Source organism: Pleurodeles waltl, chromosome 4_2 (assembly GCF_031143425.1).
Source record: "Pleurodeles waltl isolate 20211129_DDA chromosome 4_2, aPleWal1.hap1.20221129, whole genome shotgun sequence".
Taxonomy (NCBI): Eukaryota; Metazoa; Chordata; class Amphibia; order Caudata; family Salamandridae; genus Pleurodeles; species Pleurodeles waltl.
Genome location: NC_090443.1, coordinates 891,114,256 through 891,134,141, shown reverse-complemented (window position 1 = coordinate 891,134,141; position 19,886 = coordinate 891,114,256). Strand labels below are relative to the sequence as shown.

Sequence of the window (19,886 nt, the reverse complement as noted above, 5' to 3'; positions counted from 1 at the left end):
TTTGGTGTAATAATATATTTAAAACAATTTAGCAAACTTCAGAGAGGCCAGCACAAGAAACCCAGAATCCACTATTAAAAATCTAATTTACTTTGTCCAAATTTAAATACTATTGAAAAATATTAATCTCTAATAATTATTGTTGCATCAAATTCCAGCAAAACAAAATGAGTGAAACCCACACTTTGAATCACATTACAATTCGGGCACCGAAACCTGGTCTTAATATACCTGAACAAGTCAGAAAATTATGTGGTAAAGAACCACGAAGTATTCCAGCTCAGACTCAATCACCAAAATTAATAGTTATTTGTTTACACAGACCAATAGAGTCTCCGAACGCATTACAAAAATATTGGAAATGTCACAAATGAGGTACAAGCTTAGAACACATTTTTTTTTCAATTCCCTAAGATTCAACAATGCTAGTCCCAAATTAGGGAAAGCTATAGTGAACATTGTATTCCTTCGCAGAAACAAGTACTTGGCCGAACTATTACTCCCAAGTCTGCAACAAAACTCATTCATAAACAAATGAAACAATATTCTGTTAGACAATGTAGTAACACTTACTATCCAAATTATTTCAGCCAACCTGAAATATCTATAAGCATCCCAGCCCCCCAAAACAAAACCAGAGTGGAATTCGATTTGCTATTCTCACAGAATGGTTCATAATACAGGACACTCACAGTACACTGAAGTGAGCAAACACCGGCATCCTCAATGAATACTAAAATAATGCCCACCACCATCTTCCAGCACAAAACAGATTTTGTGGAAAGCACAAAACCTCAGTAAACAAATGAAAAACCATCAAACTTGTTTAACACTTCCTCCCACTATCTAAAAATTGTACACCTTCTTTATCACTCTGGGATTCCTTTTAGCAGACAATGCTCTTCCCTATCTACTGGTATATTACATCACCTTCTACCTCGTTTCTCTCTCTAAACAACTTCAGGCACTCAGGTCTAAGCATTACTAATTTCTAGTGGGCTACGTTTGTTGTGCAGATTCATGATTCCTTATTTCTTTGTATATAAATGCCAATTAAAAATATTAAACTTAAAAAAGCAAATAACAGAGTCCTATGGTCGTTATTATCCTACGGATGAACATTCAAACTGTTTTGTCATAAGGCTTGAAATCTAGTTAGACTGATTTTTAACTGGTCTTGCAGTCTCTCAATGGGGGACAAAAATCTGGAAAGGCCAAGTGCCTGTTAGACTCACAGGCTAAACCACTCCAACTGGTAAATGGAACATAGTGTTGGAGGCCAATCTGCACCTTCAAATGACATTATCGCTGCAACCGTAAGTGTTACAGATAGGAATTAAAACATTCCGGAATCAAGGCAGCTAATCTCTGTCAACACAGCAAAGCCCCAAACCCTAAGGATGAAATGGGAATATCTGTGCTATTTGGGGCTGAACTTGGACATATGGAATCTACAAAACATAAAGGCAAGTGGGGACATTGAAGGTTCAACACCAGTATTTACCCAGGAAGAATCTCTGCAGCTCTACAGCTTCTGTCCTGGTGCTTAGTTCGGTGGGCCAGAAATGGAAGAAGCCTAGTCACAGATCCTGCTGCAGTCCTTAATGGGCAGAAGAGTGTCATCCTTCTCTTTTTGGATTATGGTAACAAACGTGCCCCCTATTCCTTGGCTTCTTTGCAGGCACTTCAAGAGCCCTAAATTTGGAAAACATCTTCTCAGCCCTGATGTGTCATCTCTTCAAAGCCTGAAAAGTCCTTGACTGACATGGCCAGTATTTATTCTTCTTTAGGACATCAATAAGTCAAGTGCCAGTTTATGTCTTTGTACTTTCTTGTACTTCTTGACCTTTTCCGAGCAGGTGGTGTTGGTCAGGGCCGTCAGACATATCAAGGTAATGTGTAGATTTGACACTGCATTTTTGGCCACAGTGCTGTTGCCAGGTAACTGACTACACATTAAAGGAAACAAGGATATAACAGTTGCCCACCCACTCACCTCTTTCCCGCTTGTCCCATGCCATATCATTCAGGTGCTGGAATTTGGGCCTCCTGTCAAACTCTTACTTTTTCTAACTTCTACAGCTCGAGAAAGTTGGAGGTTACCAACTAGGGACTGTGAATGCAGACGACGTAAGGTTCCCCTAGCACTGGGGATAGTGAAGGAACACTAATACAAGACTCTGTGAATCACGCAAATGCTATAAAGGGCCAATGCTAAAATTAGCTTCTTCTCAACATGTTATAAAAATTAACTCAAGATATTTATCCCTCAGATATGCTGCATGGCAAACTGGGGCATCTAAATGTTCATCACTGGATTCTGAGCTTTTGACTCCAGAACTTATATCCAGCGTTGAATACTCGGACTTTGCACATCAGAAGGCTAGAAAAATATCACCAGAAGCTGAAAGTACATATACATGTGAATCTGGGGGGACTCCGCAAATTTGTATATTACATAAGAATGTTTGCTGTTTACTTAAAAGCCTAATAAAACATGTTAAAAAAAGATGGTAGTACATATATAAGATACATCAACACACCAGAAGTCTATGGGCACAATCGCACTAAGGCAGCAGGAAGCTTGCCATACGAGGAGCAAATGATATACACAAGACAGGCAGAGTGCAAGCGCTCAACAAATTTTGATTCATCTACCAGTGTAATCACGTTTTGTTTAAGAAAAATATTTAATCTTCATACCACTTGCTCTCCAATTTTCCAGTGTTACCTGCAATATTCTCATTCACAGATTCCAATTGCACAATTTGGCAAGGAAAACATTAAGAAATAAATTAGACTTGATAAATGTAGAGGTGATACCCTTATGTTCCTCAAAACAGACTTCTTCCACACCTGTGCAATAGGAATCTTAACTGGCATGCTACTGTAAACATATTCAACTTTACTGAGGGGTAGTTCATCTCTTATGAAGTCTATCTAGTATTAAAGGATTCAACCACTTGTGAGCTCTTTTCCTCGGATCCAAGAGCAGCGGTCATTGTTGTCAATTACCACGTGTCTCAGGATGCTGGTAATAATACAATACAGTTGGATCACTGAGCTAAACCCTTGGTCAGTTGACTCCGCAGAGGCAGAAAAATCAAGCAGACAAGCCTTTCTCTAACAGGTGGTAGTACTTCTAAGATACTCATATAAAGTATGAGACAAAAATCTCATGACCAGTCAGTTCAATAACTTCTAAGAAGAACAGTTTATCAATTTAGACACTGACCCTAATTTGCCAAAGTGTAAACCAAAGGGTGTCAGCACTTTCTAGAGGTACCTGCTGGACCCACAGGTACTTCAGAAGGGAATGTATCAGTTTGTAGAGTATAACACTGTAGATTCACATATTTTGCATACCTTGCAATTTAGTGTGGAACTCTGACATTTGCAACTTGTTTTTCTTTGAAGTAGTCCCTCAGGTCATGCGGTATAGTGATCCCTTAATAGTTGGCTATGGGCATGGGCACAGTCTCCATTTTTAGACTGATGGAGCAGTAGATATGACTGTTTGGTGACCATGCAAGAAGAAGTGGTACAGAAAGTGTTTGAATTGATAAAAAAGGAAGTGTATGGCTGCAGCAACTACTGGTATCCAGGCTGCCGTGGATGAAAGTGAATCTACAGCACTACATACTACAAACAGATGTTTACAGGGTAACATATTCCAGTCATTGCATGTGTGGCTGTAGACACACATGCTTTGCATAGACTATAAAGAAGTACTCCCCTTAATTGGTGGCTAGCATGTGGATGGTGCAAGATGACTGAAACAAAGTTCCTAAAACAGTCTGTCTGTATGTTAAGACAGCCATACAGTAATGCTTGGTAAACATGTGGAGTGAACCATGTAGCTGCCTTACAAATGTCAGCTATAGACATGGTCCCATGAAAAGACATAGTGGCTTCTTTTTTGTGTTGAATGCAGTCTAGACAGGGAATGTAAGGCTCTTTTAACCTTAATATATCAGAAATTGACGCATTTGACAATCCACCTGGCTATGCCTGCCTTTGACAACTAATGTCCTTATTGTGTTTTGCAAATGGGTTTGGGTCCTGTCAATGTAGTACATGAGGGTCTGCTAGCAGTCAAGAGTGTGAAAGGCTCTCTCTGCTATCAAGCCTGGCTCAGTGGTAAAAGACAGGGAACTCTATGGTCAGGTTGAGGTGGAAGGAGGACACCACCTTTGGAAGAAAAGGACTGGTCTCTTATTATAAATCTGGAAAAAAGGCGCCTCCAGAGTGAGGGCGTGCAGCTCGTAAACACATCATAGAGACAAGGAAGTAGACTGTGCAGAAGTAAAACTGTGAAGGGCACGAGTTCAGTGGTTTAAAAGGGGTGCCCGTGAGTCTGGTAAGAACTACATTAAGGTTCCAGACCGGACTGGGGAGAAATCTGGGTGGGATAACATATTTGAATCCTTACATGAAAGCTTTGATGACAGGGATTTTGAATAAAGAGCAACATTTTCTATTCAGTATACAGGCTGCAATGGCGTCCAAGTGAAGCCATATGGAAGTGCTGACTAGGCCTAATTTTTGCAAGTGGAGTTGACAGATAATATTCTCAACTGCAGGTGTACAATGATCCAGATGCTTGGAATTGCAGCAAAGGACAAATCTTTTCCTTTTGGTAGCATAACCGGCTCAGGAAGAGGCCTACGTACTACCTTGACAATGGCTAAACATTCTTAACGTAGGTTGAGATAACCAAACTGTAGGACCTCAGGAGCCAGATTGCTTCATCGAGTTGCCTGGTGCTAGGGTGCCTGATTGTGCTTTGGTTGAGTAAGAAGGTCTACCTTTTGGGGAGCTTCTCATGGGGAACAATGGACATCTCAAGCAGGGAGGGTCGAGAACCAGGGTTGTCTGGCTCACGTAGGAGACACCAGGGTGAGTGAAGGAGGTATGACAAATCACATATGGAAGGAGTTGGAAAAGAGGAAAAGCGTTGGCAGAGATCCCTGTCCAATTCATTCAGAAAGCACTGCCCATGGACTGTGGGAGTGGGAACCTGGAGGCAACGTTTTGGCATTTTGCGTTTTATGCTGTGGTGAACCTCAGAGACCACCCTCAACAACAGAAGTACAGGAGTAGGATATGAGAGAAGTTCCCACTCGTGGACTTGTTGCTGCAGCCTGCTGAGCAGGTCTGCAAAATCTTTTTCCACTCCTGGAATGTATTCTGTCAAGAGGTGTATCAGATGCTGAATCAATCAATGCCAAATGCTCTGCACCAGTGTTGACATGTAGTGTAGTGAGTATGTGCCACCCAGCTTTTAGAGACAGTACATGGCAGGTATGTTGTCAGTCTTTAAGAGGACTAATTTGTGCTGAATCTCCTGAATGAAGGTCTTGAGAGCTAGCTTAGAGCCAGGGGTCTGTGGGGATGGTCACCTGCGGAAGAGTCTGTAAAAAGGCTGGCCCTGCAACAGATTTTTGTTGTTCCATCACTACACAGAGTAATGGTCGATGGCCTGTATCAACACTAGATCTTCCAAGTCATCCTCCGCCTGTTCCCACGGAGGTGATAAGCACTGCTATAGCGGATGCAAGTGCAGCCTGGCATCGGGGGACTATAGCTATGTATGAGGCTATCATCCCAAGAAGAAGCATAACTGTTGGGACTGAGTTGATGATCTGGCTGAATAAGAGGCAGTAGCTGCTGGAATGTCTACCCCTGGGTTGGCTGGAATAGGCCTGCCGGTGATTGTATTGAGAAGGGCCCCCAAGAAGGGCTGAAGTGAAGTGTTTGGAGTTGGTATTTGGCAGCATTTATGGTTAATCCCAATCTGTGGAGGGGACATATGGTGGCGTGGGTGTGAGCAAGATTCTGTTCCTTGCCTGCACTCTTGATCACCCAATTGTCAATGTAGGAAAACACGCGAGTCCCCCCCACCCTCCTAACCACCTTCAAATGTGGGTGGGTACCACAGCTTGGCATTTGGTGAATACCATGGGGCTGGGGTGACACCAAATGACAACACTTTGAACTGATAATGTTGATCACTTACCACAAAACAGAGGTAGCTGCGATGAGCGGGATGGATAGGCATGTGACAGTAGGCATCCTTCAGATTGAGGGTGGGTATGAAGTGACCACGTTGAAATGTTCTGAGAGGATATACTTGTTGAGAGGCCTGAAGTTTAGAATGGACCTTAAGTCTCTGTCTGACAAGTGCTATGTGATCAGGTGCGGGGACGGGGGGGCAGACAGAGTCACTGCTCAGAGAAGATACCATCTCCTTTGTCTGAGCCTCTTTTCCCCCGTACCCGTTGTGCTGCTGGCTCTATAGGCCCTTCTGGAGTACCCCCGCATTGACTGCAGTTGCCTCTAATGTGGGGAGGCGGGGAGAGGGTCTGGGGAGACAGTCTTACTACCTGCCCTGTAGCCTCCGAAAGGATCCCCTTGGAGTAGATGTCGGGAAGGCACCCATAGCCCTTTTTTGGGGAGGGGGCATCTGCCTGTCATTTTCTCTTGTATCTGGCCTACCTGCAGAGATGTTTAGCTGATACTGCTGTGCCTCTGGTTTAAATCCAGAGACACAGAACCGGGTGTGACATCTGTCCAGGATACTGGTGGTGAACCTTCTGGCCACATGCTCAGCCACAACTAGAGCACAGCAGATAGTGGCATTACATATTTTTTTCCCCTCCATTACCAGCTCTTGCCCTGCTGCTTATACTCCTCAGGGAGGTGTTGCATCTCATCCAAATGCACCCTATTGTATTGGGAGAGCAGGTCAGGTGAGTTGGCAGTCTTTCAATGTGCAACTGCTAGCACTGCTCTCGCCGCATCAATATTTTTACTCTCCTACGTGGACTACTAACAAGTCCGGAGGTACGTGGCTACAGATGTAGGGTCGGTCATTAGGAGAGGGTTTTTTTTTTTTTTTTTTAATCTACCCTAGGTGTGACAATTCTTGCTTTGACGAGATCTTTAACGGTCTCAGAGGTATTCCCAACTATACCCTTAATCACAAGGAAGAACTGAAGGTGAGCTGGATCTTGGATAAAGTTTCCATCAGGAATTCATCATCGTCCTGAATAATGTGTATATCTACTTTGTGATATGTGGCGGTCCTCTGTTTGACTTTGTGGTATGTAGTAGTGTCATTACAGGTGGGGAGAGCATGGTTGGGTCCGTATTACCCCCCAGAAATCAAAGTTATAGTCGTCCAATGGGTCATTCTGAGGTACAGGGTCACAGAGTGCATCATAGGGATCCGCAGGGTGGAGTGGTCTCCCCTTCCCATAGGTTGAGTGTTGTGACCCCTCAAGTAAATATGGAGGAGGTGATTCTTGAGGTGGTGGAGAGGGAGGAGTCTGAGCAGGAGCAAGGGATAGGGCTAGTGGTCCTGCCCTTTCGTCTCTTATGCTTGAGAGGTGGAGGAGGCTCCAAAGCAATATCCTCCCCAAAAGTCAATTCCCCCCCCTGGCCTTGGGATAGTCTCCTGTGGCTTTGGTGGCAGCTTTATGGAGCTTTTGCCTGTCAGCATTTGTATAAACAGATGCCTCTGACGAGCATCTAACTCCACATGCAGTCGCTGGAACATAGGTTGCTCTGAATACTTGGAGCTGGCCATTGATGGCATCTTCAACGCCAAATAAGCCTTTGGTGTCAAGGGAGCCATCAACATTGATGCTGGTATTTGCACTTATGTGCACTTTGGGTGCCGGTGTCTGCTTTTGTGCTGGTGTCGAGGACCCTGCTGGCTTTGAAGGGGCCCGAGGCTTGTACAGGATGTTTGCAACCTGAGGAGGGAGTGTTGTCAGCTCTGAAGGCTTTGGTCAGTGTCAACCATGGCCCAGAGGCAGTAGGGGCCCCGGCAAGCTGTTCTTTAGGTTTAGGCCTCGACATCCGACCCTTAACCTCCTCTGGGACTGTGCTCTACCTCTACACGCAGCCGCAGTGCAGGCATGGGTTGTGTGTGGAAGCAAGCCCTAATCAGAGTTGAAGTCTTTTAGCATGGTTATGAAACACTGCATCTTGCTGCTGTTCTTCCTCAGACGTGAAGGTGAGCTTGCCTGGGACTGGGCCAGGTGGGCCTCCGAGGGACCAGCTTTGTACTCTACTTCCACACCACGTGCCCCTAAGATGTTGGGGTATTGTCAGACTCTTCTCTCTGCATTCTCCAATGAGCCCATCTCCACTCACGCTGATAACGAAGAGTCTTTTTCGATCATAAGGTGCGGAAGGCCTAGCACATGGTGTCCTGCTCAGAAAGAGGTGCTCAGAAAGAGGCAGAGATTGCAGACTTGATAATGGTCTGTCCTAGAGAACTTGTAATGGCTCTGAGGGTAGTACTGGGAGGGCATTCTTTTCATCACTGTCCTCGCATTCTTGTCGATGGCGTTCGAGACGAGGGGCAGTGTCCCGAGAGAGATGAGAGGCCCCAGTGGTGAGGTATTCAGAGAAGCTCGGTCTTTGGTGTATGTTGAGTAGACACAAAAAACAGGAAAGAAGATCAGTCACACGTGTCAGTTTTCCCAAAAGTAGAGAAGTCAAGCGATCAAGTGGGCTCTGTGGTAAAGCATTGATAGGTGCTGAACATAGAGCTCGATCAGTACATGTCCAAACCCCAAGGCAGAAAAAAACTATTTAACAATGGAGCTGGTTGCCCGTGTGCATGGTCATCTAAGGGAGGAGTCACTATACCTTGTGGCTCAAAATAAAAGTATTAAAAATCCAAGCCCAACACTAGATGCAGAGAACGTGTATCTGCAGTCACACATGCTACAAACAACTTATGTTTCCCTCTGGGGCTTAATGGTGGTTTATACAGACACCTTTGATACTATGAAGGTAAGTGCAGCTCACCATCAATGTTTTCCTGGAAGCTCTCTCTGCAGCTCCTCAAACTATGGACATGCTTTATAATTTTTGGGCAATTTTATAATTTCTTTGTAATTCACTCCCTCAAGCTATCCTCTAGGCAGAGCTACTCTGTACAGTCCAGTCAACTGGGCCTCACAGTGGTCTTATTTTCAGTCAGAGGGACCACTCCTCTCATGGCAGAGCAGCATAACTTCCCGATCCTCTAAAAATGGCTTCGGAGTCCAGAGCTTGTTACCAACCACCAGGGAAAGCAGTGATCTGGTAAGTCCCTGTCTTTGAAAAACATCTTCTCAACACTGGTGAGCGGAGTTGTTTCAAATTCTGTTGAAGTACAACGCCTTTGGCTTACAAGGCAAGTACTGGTTTGGGGACACTTACAGGAAGTCGGAGTCAAACAAAGTGCCAGCCAATCAGGAAGAAGCACATCTTGTTTCCGTGTCCTGTTCCTTCTAAGTCTGTCTCAGGCAGGTAGTGTACTCCAGGATAGTCCTAACCACTTTGGGTTGTTGTGAATTTGAGCTGGATTGAGCTGAAGTGCTCTTGCTGCCATGCAACAGCCTTCCTAACGCAGAAAAGGAAGCAGCTGGGGCAACCAATCAGTAGATTTGTAGTGTACTATTTGTCACCCGTGAGGGTATCCAGGTGCTGGCAGGCTCTATTTGGTTAGTCGAATAGCCAGGTCTTCAGGGACTTTTGGAACTCTGGAAGCAATGGGACGGCCAATAGATGGAAGGGTAGCTCGTTCCATGTCTTCACTGCTAGGTAGGAGAATGAGCGGCCTTCGTATCTCCTACGTGGGATGTGGGGTGTGAGAGATAGAGAAAGAGAGGCAAAGGTGTATAGTGGGCTGATGGAAGTTCAGGCGGTGGCTCAAGTAGGAGGGTCCGCAGTTGTGTAGGGCTCTATATGTAAGGGTCAGGAACTTGAACTGGCACAGGGAGCCAGTGGAGTTCCCAGAGGTAGTAGCTGATATGGGTTGGTCTAAGCAGATCCAGGACAAGTCTGACTGCAGCGCTCTGTATGCTCTGTAGCCATCAGAGGAGGTCAGCTGTGATCCCTGTGTATATAGCATTGCCATAGACCAGTCGGCTGGAGATGAGGCCTGGGTGATGGTGCATCTGGAGCTTAGGGGTAGCCATTTGAATATTGTATAGAGCATGCAGAGGATGAAGAAGCAGGAGGAGATGACGGAACTGACCTGAGTCGTCATAGTTAGCTTGTTGTCCAGAATGAGACATGATGTTGAGTCCGTGGGCTTTGCGATGCTGGCCAGAGGTGACATAAGTGTTGAAGATGCAGTGGTTGCTGTGGAATCCGGACTGGGAGGAGTTGAGTAGGAGGTTGCATTCCTGATGTGAGGAGAGTTGTTGGTTGATGGCGTTTTCTAATACTTTGGCCGGAAACATAAGCTGGGAGATTGGTCTGTAGTTATTGAGTTTGCTGGGGTCTGCCAATGGTTTCTTTAGTACATCAATGACTTCTGCATGTTTCCAGTCCTCAGAGAAGACGGTTGTGGCAATTGAGATGTTGAACATGCATGGTTTGGCTGGGGCCCCTGAGTGAACAGAGTTCATGATGGAGGCGGTGTTCTGTGAGGTGAGCTGGCTCCATTCGATTAGTTAGAGGTCTGTGGTGGTAGCGGGGTTATTGTGTTGCATGAAGAAGTCGGTGGCCTTAGGCTTGAAGATTATGTAAATGTTGGGGATTTTGCTGTGGAAGAAGTTGGTAAGATTGTTGCAGAGGTCCTGTGAGGGGGTAATGTTGTTTGTTGCAGCTGAGGGGTTGGAGTGTTCTTTGATGATGTTAAAGAGTTCATTGCTGTTATTGGAGCTTGATTCGATGCGTGAGACTATGGCCTTTTTCTTCAATTCTCTCAACTGTCTGTGACTGCGGTTGAGGGCTGTCTTGAAGGCAGTCTTGTCGGTCATGTCCTTGCTGGTGCATCATCTGTTTTCCAGTTGTTTAGTGTCTTTTAGCAGTTCTGAGGTCTTCAGTGTACCAGCTAGCCTGCTTGGTCGACATTCTGTGGGTTTTGTTACCGACAGGAAACGACTGTCGGTGCAGCTGGTGATCCAATTGTTGAAGTTTCTGACGTTCTGGTTGTTGAAAGAAATGGGGTGGGTGGTGTTGAGGGCATTGATCCATGTGTCCTTTGAGAGTTTGCTCCAGCTTCAGTAGGGGGTGTTGGGTGGCTAGGGCAGAGGTCCGTGAGCTGGTGATGTTGAATTGGACGATTGAGTGGTCAGACCAGGTGAGTTCTGTGTTGTGGCTGTACCCGATATGGTCGATGGAGGTGAGATGGGATCTAGCGAGTGACGTGTGGTATGTATGGGGCTGTGGACGAGTTGGGAGAGACCAATGTTATTCATGCTGTCAGGGAAATTGGAGGTGTTGATGTCATTGTGGTTGTCGAGATGGAAGACAAGGTCGCTGAGGAAAATGTAGTTGTTGGGAGTTTATGGTGAGGGGTGCAATGGAGTTGCAAAAGGCTGGACGTGGTCCTGGAGGACAGTAGGTGAGGGTGACCACCATGGTGGTTTTACTGTCTGTTTGGAGTTGGAAGTTGAGAATTTATATGGCTGGGATGATGTTGTCATTTGTGGTGTTGCACTGGAAGGATTCCTTGTGTAAGATGGCGATTCCTCTGTCTGGCTTGTTGATGCGGTCACAGTGGGTGATCTTGTATCTTTCAGGTATTGTGGTGACGATGTCAGTCACAGAAGTGGGGTTGGGCCAGTTCTCAGTAAGGAAGAGGACTTCAGGGGTGAGCGTGGAGATGAGGTCCCAAATGTCAGTGGATTGTTTGCCTAATACTGAGCGTGTGTTGAGAAGGGTGCATGCGAGATAGTGTTTTTGTTCAGGTGGTGCCTGTAGTGTGTTTAGAGTGGGGCAAGTTGGTGTGCTGTGGCAGGTGAAGTGGCAGTGGGTGCAGGTGGAAGGGTCGACTGTGGAGCGCGGGCCTGCACAGTGGTAGCGTTTGTTGTGGCATCTGGGTTTAATGGTGTAGAGCTTATCGGTGTTGTATCTTCGGGAGGCAGGAGTCGTGGCACTGGGTGCAGTTCAGGCACGGATGGGCTTGTCATTGGCAAGCAGGCGGAGAACTTGCTGTACTGTTGCACTGCGGCCTGCTTTAAGTAGGTTCTGGGGTGGGAGGGGCATCTGTTGATGGGCTAAACGGTGAGTGGGAAAACCCGGGCAGAGGCGGTGGATCTGGCTGGAACAAGCAGGGCCTGGAGGCCACCGGCAAGTGACAGGCTAGGCTATGCAGTTTATATGCTTTCGTAAAGAGGGTCTATGCGGCACTTTCCTCAGATTGATTTCTCAGCAGTTTCTGTGATGTAAAGGGAATACTGCAGCCCCTCTGGTAGGAGTCTTACAGAATCCTCAAAGTCTCATATCAGACTCTATTGAATGTGGTTTTTTGTATAAAAATGAAGGAAAGGAGAGCCCAAACCTTCCCCCACCTGGCCAAAGCAAACCATTCATTCTTCATGGGCCTCTCTCTCCTTATTTGTAGAATTTAAGAGTGTTTATAAAGGAATATGGCTTAACAAGCACAGACCTTGCATTAATCTTGTAATTTTTCTGAACAAACTATATTCCTCATCTCTGATTTAACTTACATGTTTGGTTCAATTTATTTTTACTTTGCAAAATAGCGTAAATAACTTCACAGACATAAGGAAAATACTTAAAACTGATCCTACCTATCAAGGGCCTCTTTAAAGTATTTTCTTTGGACATCAAATTGAAATATTGTCCGTTCACAATCTGTCGAAGCATTATCACTGCCTCCATGTTTCTTCAGAAAAGCATCAAATCCATTCTCATCTGGGTATTTCTCACTTCCCATGAAAACCACTAAAAAAAAAAGTGAGAGTTAAAAATGCTAAACTTTCAATCACCAAAATACATTTGTTAATATTTGAGACAATCAAAACCACCACTGTTAAACAACAAGTGGGTATTCAAAAAATAACAATTAGAATGATAAAGAATTTAAAAAAAACACTGGCAAAGTATTGGCCCACCAGCATGGCACTATATAATAGGTAGAATAGTCTACTTCTTTGTAGGTAGGTCAATGTGCACATCTGATAAGGCAAAATCCTGTAACTCACAGTACAGGACAGCCAGTGGCAAAACTGAGCTACCCCACTGCTCTATGTTGTATGCTGTGGTAGCCAGAAGCAAAATGTGAATGACTGACTGATCAACAGATCAATGGATGAATAGGCCCGATCCCTCCCCCACCCACATATAAGTATAATATGTATGTATGTGTTTTTTTATTTTTTATTTATTAAATGAGGTTGGCAAGACATGTAAAGTGGTTTGTAGGACAGACCTAAAAATCAAATCATAGAAAGACTGCACTTGGAAACCCTGACCGGAGCAGAGGACTGAACACAGCCATATGTTCTTCCTAATTAGAAGAAACAGTGGGAATTAGAATCAGACCTCTAGCTACAGAGAGTGGCACAAGGAGGGAGGACGCAGAGGAGCTGGGACCGGTGCTCCATCCAAAGCCAGGCGCTGGGGCTCTGCACTGGCAACATGCAACTGGAGGGGCATGGAGTATGCCTGGCAAAGAGGAGAATCCACAGACGGGCTCTGAGTATTATTCCACAGTGTCAGCTAGGGATGAGGGAGGAGTGAATGAGGCCATCAAATAACGGTCTGGCCCCCCTATCGCCACAGGGCTTGGGGGCGACAGAAGGAAGTCCTGCTTTCAGCAGCCAAAAGAACAGCTGTGAACTGGTGGAGCTGGTGTGTGGCTTACATAGTACACGACTTGCTGATCCCTAGACAGAGGACTATATGGGACACGACAAGGGCCTTGCAGTAGAGGGGAGATGGAAGAACAGAGGACTTATGTGTCTTAGCGCACTCCTCCCCCAGACCCAGAGCAACATCTCAAAAGCTTGGATCAACTAATCTTGAGAGGGGATAGAACTCCTGGGTCAACCAGGAAACATACATTGACCAATACAGGGGTGGGTCGAAAGGAGACTGCCTTATGCGGACACAAATACGAACTGCTCTAGAGCAATCAAAATTAACACTGGAGATTAAAAGTGAACCACATGAGGAATGACCTTTGCAAAGAAAATGAAAGATCACTTGATACGGAAAAAGAGCATCAAACCTCCTAACAGAGATAGCCAATATGAGTATCATGGTCTGCTCTGCCTCAGACATAGATACTCTCCGGAAGAATCAAATTATAGAGGCAAAAGGCACGTCTTGATGGAACAATCTCTGCTTGGTGATGTTGAATACATGAAGGCAAGCAATTCTAACTTTTTTCACAACTTCTGAAGTTTATGGGAACAACCAGAAATGAACAGCAGAACTGGAATAACTGATGTCAAGCAAAGCAACCCCACTCACACAAAAAATTGCAAGGAAAGCTATGAAGAGCGGAACTTTGGCAAGATTAATCTATCATTGACATCGGCACTACTGTGACAAGAACAACTCTATGAAGTGGGGACCCAAGCTGGAGGATGGCGGGGCACAAATTCACAGAAGTAACATAGGAAGAATAGATCTGCACATCAGTACAGGCGTGGTGTTAGCATAGGGCCGCTGAGGGGGACTGGTCTCCCCCTGCAAGGGGGCTTTACTTTTCTGGCCTGACAACACGGGAAATGGTGCCCCTTCAACATATAACATACAAGACAGTACCCGATTAGAGCAATATAAGTTCAGGTAGGTTAACCGAGTATTTTAGCGGATGTTTTATCACTTTATGGGACAATGTGGGAAGACAACAATTGTTCAGTTTTCACATGGGGGGGGGGGGGGGGGAGGGGGGGACAAGGGAAAGGCTGGTAATTTATTACACATAGCATCATGGACAGGTGTTACAGAGACCTGTAGGCTACTGCACAGAACACACCAAAACAGTTCACAAGGAGAAAGGTTGCGGTTCACATCTGAAATACTACAACACACCCACATAACGGGTGGCGGGCCCATGGCTAGAAAAAAAAAAAAAAAGGTGACATGGACAGTAAGGGGACTTAATGGCTATGCACGGAGGTACAGAATACAAAACTATCATAGAAGACACATTATAGAAATCACCTTCCTTCAAGCGAAGCACCTGACAGACACAAAGGAGGTCAAAGCTGGAGAGGCCAGTTATACTACTCAACATATTCCACATATGCAAGAGGAGTGTCAATATGGGTGGCACCTAGGGTGACCTTTAAAGACAGGTGTTTGCAACTTGACAAAGTAGGCACATATTGGTGCATGCGGTTCTGGACGGGTGAAAACAAGCATCTTAACTTTGCATGCACCAAACAGAGATGACAAGGCCTATTTCTGGACTTTGTTCAGCTTCGTCCTTCCCACATAGATATACCGATAGTCTGTGCAGGAGTCTTATATACCCGATGGGAACCTAGACCAACACCCTCCTAAACTTCACACAAGACCGGCAATGGCATGAGTATTGTCCGAAGTCACGGACAGGACAGATTGTATTGCCATCTAGAGGATACTACACCCAGCTCAAAGAAAATATTCATAAGACTCTGTGACTCACCGTAGAACCAGTAGTCTAGATAAAACCCTAATTTCATGAGACACAAGTACACTAATTCAGATTGCTCAATATCTAAATTGATTTATTTCAAACTTCTCACTGCTCATGATAGAGGTATGGAAATGCCTCTTTTTGTATGATCACACCAAAGGTTTTGGTGTGATGCTACTGATTTTTTGACGCGGACAGTGCCCAGAGACCTGCTAACAAAACCTCAGTACCTGTGCCCTTACCCTTAAACTGGTATATTAAATTGGCTTTTACCTATTTGGCCAAGCTAACTTATGTGTAAGTCCCTAGTAAATAGTACCAAGGCTGGACTGGCCGTACTGGGGATTGTGTGCTTCCGCTGGAGGTTGGAAGGGTTCGGGGCTTGTTTTGTTACTGGGGGCGTTTTTGTAGAAGTGCATCAGTTTTAAAAGCACTGCAGAGTTTATCCAACAGTTTTCAGGCAACAATAAAAGTGCCAAGATAACTCTGATGATTAACGTTCACAGCTGGAGAGAGATCAGAGTTGTCTAGTGGCAGTTTTGACTCATCTAAGGTAGCGCAGAGGGTTAAAATGCCTGCTGCAAAGAATGTATACTATACACATCATAGACCAATATTTTATGTACCACACTCAATGGGATACTGCTTTTGTCTAGGAGAACGTTTTTTTTTTTTTTTTTTTTTTTTTTTTTTAACTGTGCAGCTGGTAAATTGCATTTATAATCTAGCACAGTGAGCTATGAACTACTATCAAACAGCTGCATGCAAACTGCATGGTACAGGTCAGAAAGTTATTTTTTCCCCAGTCTTTGATTATCCTAATTTTGCCAAAAAGGGTTTATTTGGGAAGAACATTTTCTGAATCCTGAGTTTATGCTTCCCCAGACCAAGCACTCTTAAAACATACCTACCAGTGTGGATAACATGTGAATCCTACACCTTGTAGTCCCCTTTGTCTTATGTAATATTTTCTATACACTGATTTACACACGATTCATAATCTGTGTGCGTGATGTAAAGTGCTCCAACACCCTACGCTGGTAAGAGAGGCACTATGAAAAAAATTAAATACACGTGAGAGGGGCTATGGAGAGATGAGAAACTGCTTGTGGGTGATGGGTAGGGAATTGTTGAAGAGACCCAATAAAGATTGCTGTATAATGGTGCACTGTAAGGTCATAATGTACTATGCTTTAAGAACGAATGCAACTGAATATAAAATGAAAAATGTGTTGCAGAATGCACCGTTTTAGCCATTTTTTCCAACATTTTCTGCGGGAGAGAGAAACCCCAAAGCTCTATTGCAGTGGTCAGGTTCACTTCTAATGCTCCCATGGGGGCTAGTCTGACAAAAAATTGCCAGGGCTGCTTTGGGATCCCAGCCGACCCTGAATGGTACCACGGGCATGTAAATTAGAGGGTCCCCCTCATGGATTGCAGCCTTGTTGTGCTTCCCTAGCTGGGACACAAGTGAAATGAGACTCCCAGTCTGCCATTTGCTGGCTGGAAAAGCAGTTTTAGCTCCTAGTCCAAATTTGACATTTAAAACAACTGCAAAGCCTGACTTCCTCTTGGTATATGTGTAAGTCACTTATATGGCAGGTCTACGAGTCCTAATGAAGGATGCAACATACCCCACGGACAGAACATGTAGTTTTACATGTTCTCATAGTAGAACCACAGAACTGCTGTTTTTACTGGGGAAAAGCTTGATCACCCAATTGGCGTGTGCAGAGTTATACACTGACACCTCAGCTGTGCTCCCTGATCCAAGGTATCAAACAACTCATTACATTAGGCCCGACCTGATTCTCAGGTTGAAATGTAACAAGTTGCAGTGTGTAACTTTAGCCAAGTTTCCACGTTGTTGCCTTTAGTCCCCTGTACCCATAATGGCTGCACACAGGCTCCTGACACTGGGTTTCTGCCCGCTGGGGGAGATGTGCTAACAACTGCCTGCAAAGGATACAATAGGGGCCGCTCTGGAATGAGGTGTCACCTCCCTCCAACAGGAAGTCAAACAGGTTTTGGCCACAAGGCAAGCTTTAAAGGAGAAGCCACCTTTGAAGGGCAAATAGGTAGCACTAGGGAGGGGGCTGCTCCATTGTTCAGGCAGACAGACCGGTACTAGGGACAGGAGAGGGAGAACCTGTGGCCAAACTAGTTTTCCAGGGGCATGTACCCCCCTCCCCCCTTAATAGCCACATGTCTGGGTTGGGCAAGGGAGCTCCACATACCAGAAGACAGGTCTTGCCATAGTGGAAGTGGACAGAATAGTGCATCATGGGATGCCCAGATGCCACATTTCACAGGAAGTGGTCATCAGGTGGGAGGGAACCTGGTAGCCCATTGTCTACCAACCCCATCCTGCCCTGTGGGCATTTTCCGAGCATAAATGGATCACCTGCACCCCTGGCAGCCTGAACTCAGATCTTGACTGGACTGGAGGGTGCAAGGAGAAGCTGCACTGGTTTGGACTGCAGCTGTTGAACCTGGTGGCTATCGAAGATGAGGGATTGTGCCTGCTGTGACCTGCTTGAGGAGAAGCAGTCTCTAGAGCCCAGCCAAAGCCAAGAGACTCCAAGAGTCAGTGAGCCAGCCCCCTGTTCACATCTAAGGGACTAAACAGCTGGGAAGCCTGATGGGGCAAGTTTGTAACCCATAGTCTTCAACCTATCGCCAATCGCCACCGTGCAGCACCAGGGACAAGGACTCAATGCACGAAGTTGCACCTAAGTCCGCTGAGCCTGGGAGTGTCGAAGTGCAGATGAGATCCCCCAGAGGTTGAATTATCAACCCAGGAAGGACTGGCTTGTGACTGCGATACTGCGTGACCGGCAGTTCAGTGGCAACTGGGCTTCTGCCAACACAATAGGACTTCGAGGGACGTCGACCCTGTGACCAGGAACCCTTCACTCCTTCATTGACCAAGAAGTAGTTGCAACAAAGCCCCCATTAACCACATCACATTCACAGCATCCTTTGACCATCTTCAGTGCCCTTTATCCTTTGCATCAGGACCACGTCTGTAGGAAAGCCCTGCAAAGGATAAAAGTATCTGTAACTGACTGAAGACTGATTCACCTGCTGAGGTAACCGTTTTTGAGGATCTTGCTGGACCCCATGAATGGCTCCCTACTGGAGGTGGTTGCCTAAAGTGACTCCAAGTGACTGCATTTCAACTAGCCCAAACATTTTAGTCAAAATATTTCTAAGTGTCAAATTCACTGAACTTGCAAATGCCTGCTTGTGGTTGAGTGAAACACTTTGATTTAGTATACATTGTAAATTCTATATCTCCAAGACCCTCGGGTGGATCTTTTTCATTGTGGTGTCTAAAAATACATAAAATTGTATTTTTATAGATTGGTGTCAGATTTATTTTGTGTCTTGTCGATTTCTTCTTCAATTGGTTTGGTGCTGTTTAAATCCTTTACACATGTTCGTTTGTTTAAGAGTGTGCTCAGAGCCACAGATACCCAGGGTTGAGCTGGTTTGACAAACTAAACTGAAGGAGTATAAAAGGGTTGGTAAGTGTATTGCACACACCATATAATACACCTCACAATAGAGTATAATAGAGATAGACAGATTAAATGAGCCTCCACATGGAGAATAAACTCAGAGGACTTGAGGGCCATGGGTTTTCTTACAGATTTATGGGCAAATGTACCTATAAAATAACTGGGGAACAAGAGCCACCAAGGCCAATAAGTGGGAAACCTTAAAACCTATACTAGTAGAGGGAGGACTGCATGAGTAAAATGTATTGGATAAAGTGACGATTGCGGCACAAACTAACAAATCAAGATGGGAAGCTAGCATTATTAAAGAAACAGCAACCTGGAGGTCCACAGCATAAAATAGAACAAGCAGAGGCACAAAGGCCAGTTGAGATAGACTAGGACACCTTAGATAGGTTCACCCTCGCAAAATGTAGGAAAAAAGCTACATAAAGAGGGAGATTAATTGGAGAGAATCTTTGTTTAGTTAGTAAAAAAAAATAAAAAGAAAGAGAGAGAGAGAAAGGCCCTTTTCCTTGATACTGGTGCTAAATAAACCTAATGGAACAGTAGCAGTAATGCAGGCTAGTCTAAACAACACATTCTCAGCACTTGGCGAATGTGTATAAACGGTCACTGCAAAACCGAGATCTCAAACTGAATGCCTGAAAACAGTAAAACTCCCAAAACTCGCTCCAGCTCACACAACCAAAGTGGACCTCCAAAAGGAAGAACTCATTACGGTCATGCATGAGCTACCTACATAAAAAGAAAGAGAAAAACCAGAAACGGGTGGCATCTCTTCGAAGTTTTTACTTTTTATTTATGGCTCTACTTCTGAAGAGACTTGTGGAACTTTACAAGGAAGCTAAGCACAGAGGAACACTCTCGGAAACCATGAGGCCATAATAATCACACTGTCGCTGGATCGAGAACATGGGGTGCTTGGTATCTCGGATCTGGAGCTATATTGCATAGCTGCACAACTA

At 45.0% G+C, this 19,886-nt stretch overlaps 1 protein-coding gene across 1 annotated transcript in view; it reads right to left on the bottom strand.

Moving 5' to 3' along the window:
• The window catches only part of NRDC (nardilysin convertase), a 780,134-nt gene that overhangs the window by 684,573 nt on the left and 75,675 nt on the right, over window positions 1-19,886 (bottom strand). Inside the window, exon 4 of the mRNA XM_069232676.1 lies at window positions 12,552-12,705. Within this exon, the coding sequence (XP_069088777.1) occupies window positions 12,552-12,705 (154 nt within the window). The remainder of the gene's footprint in view (window positions 1-12,551; window positions 12,706-19,886) is intronic.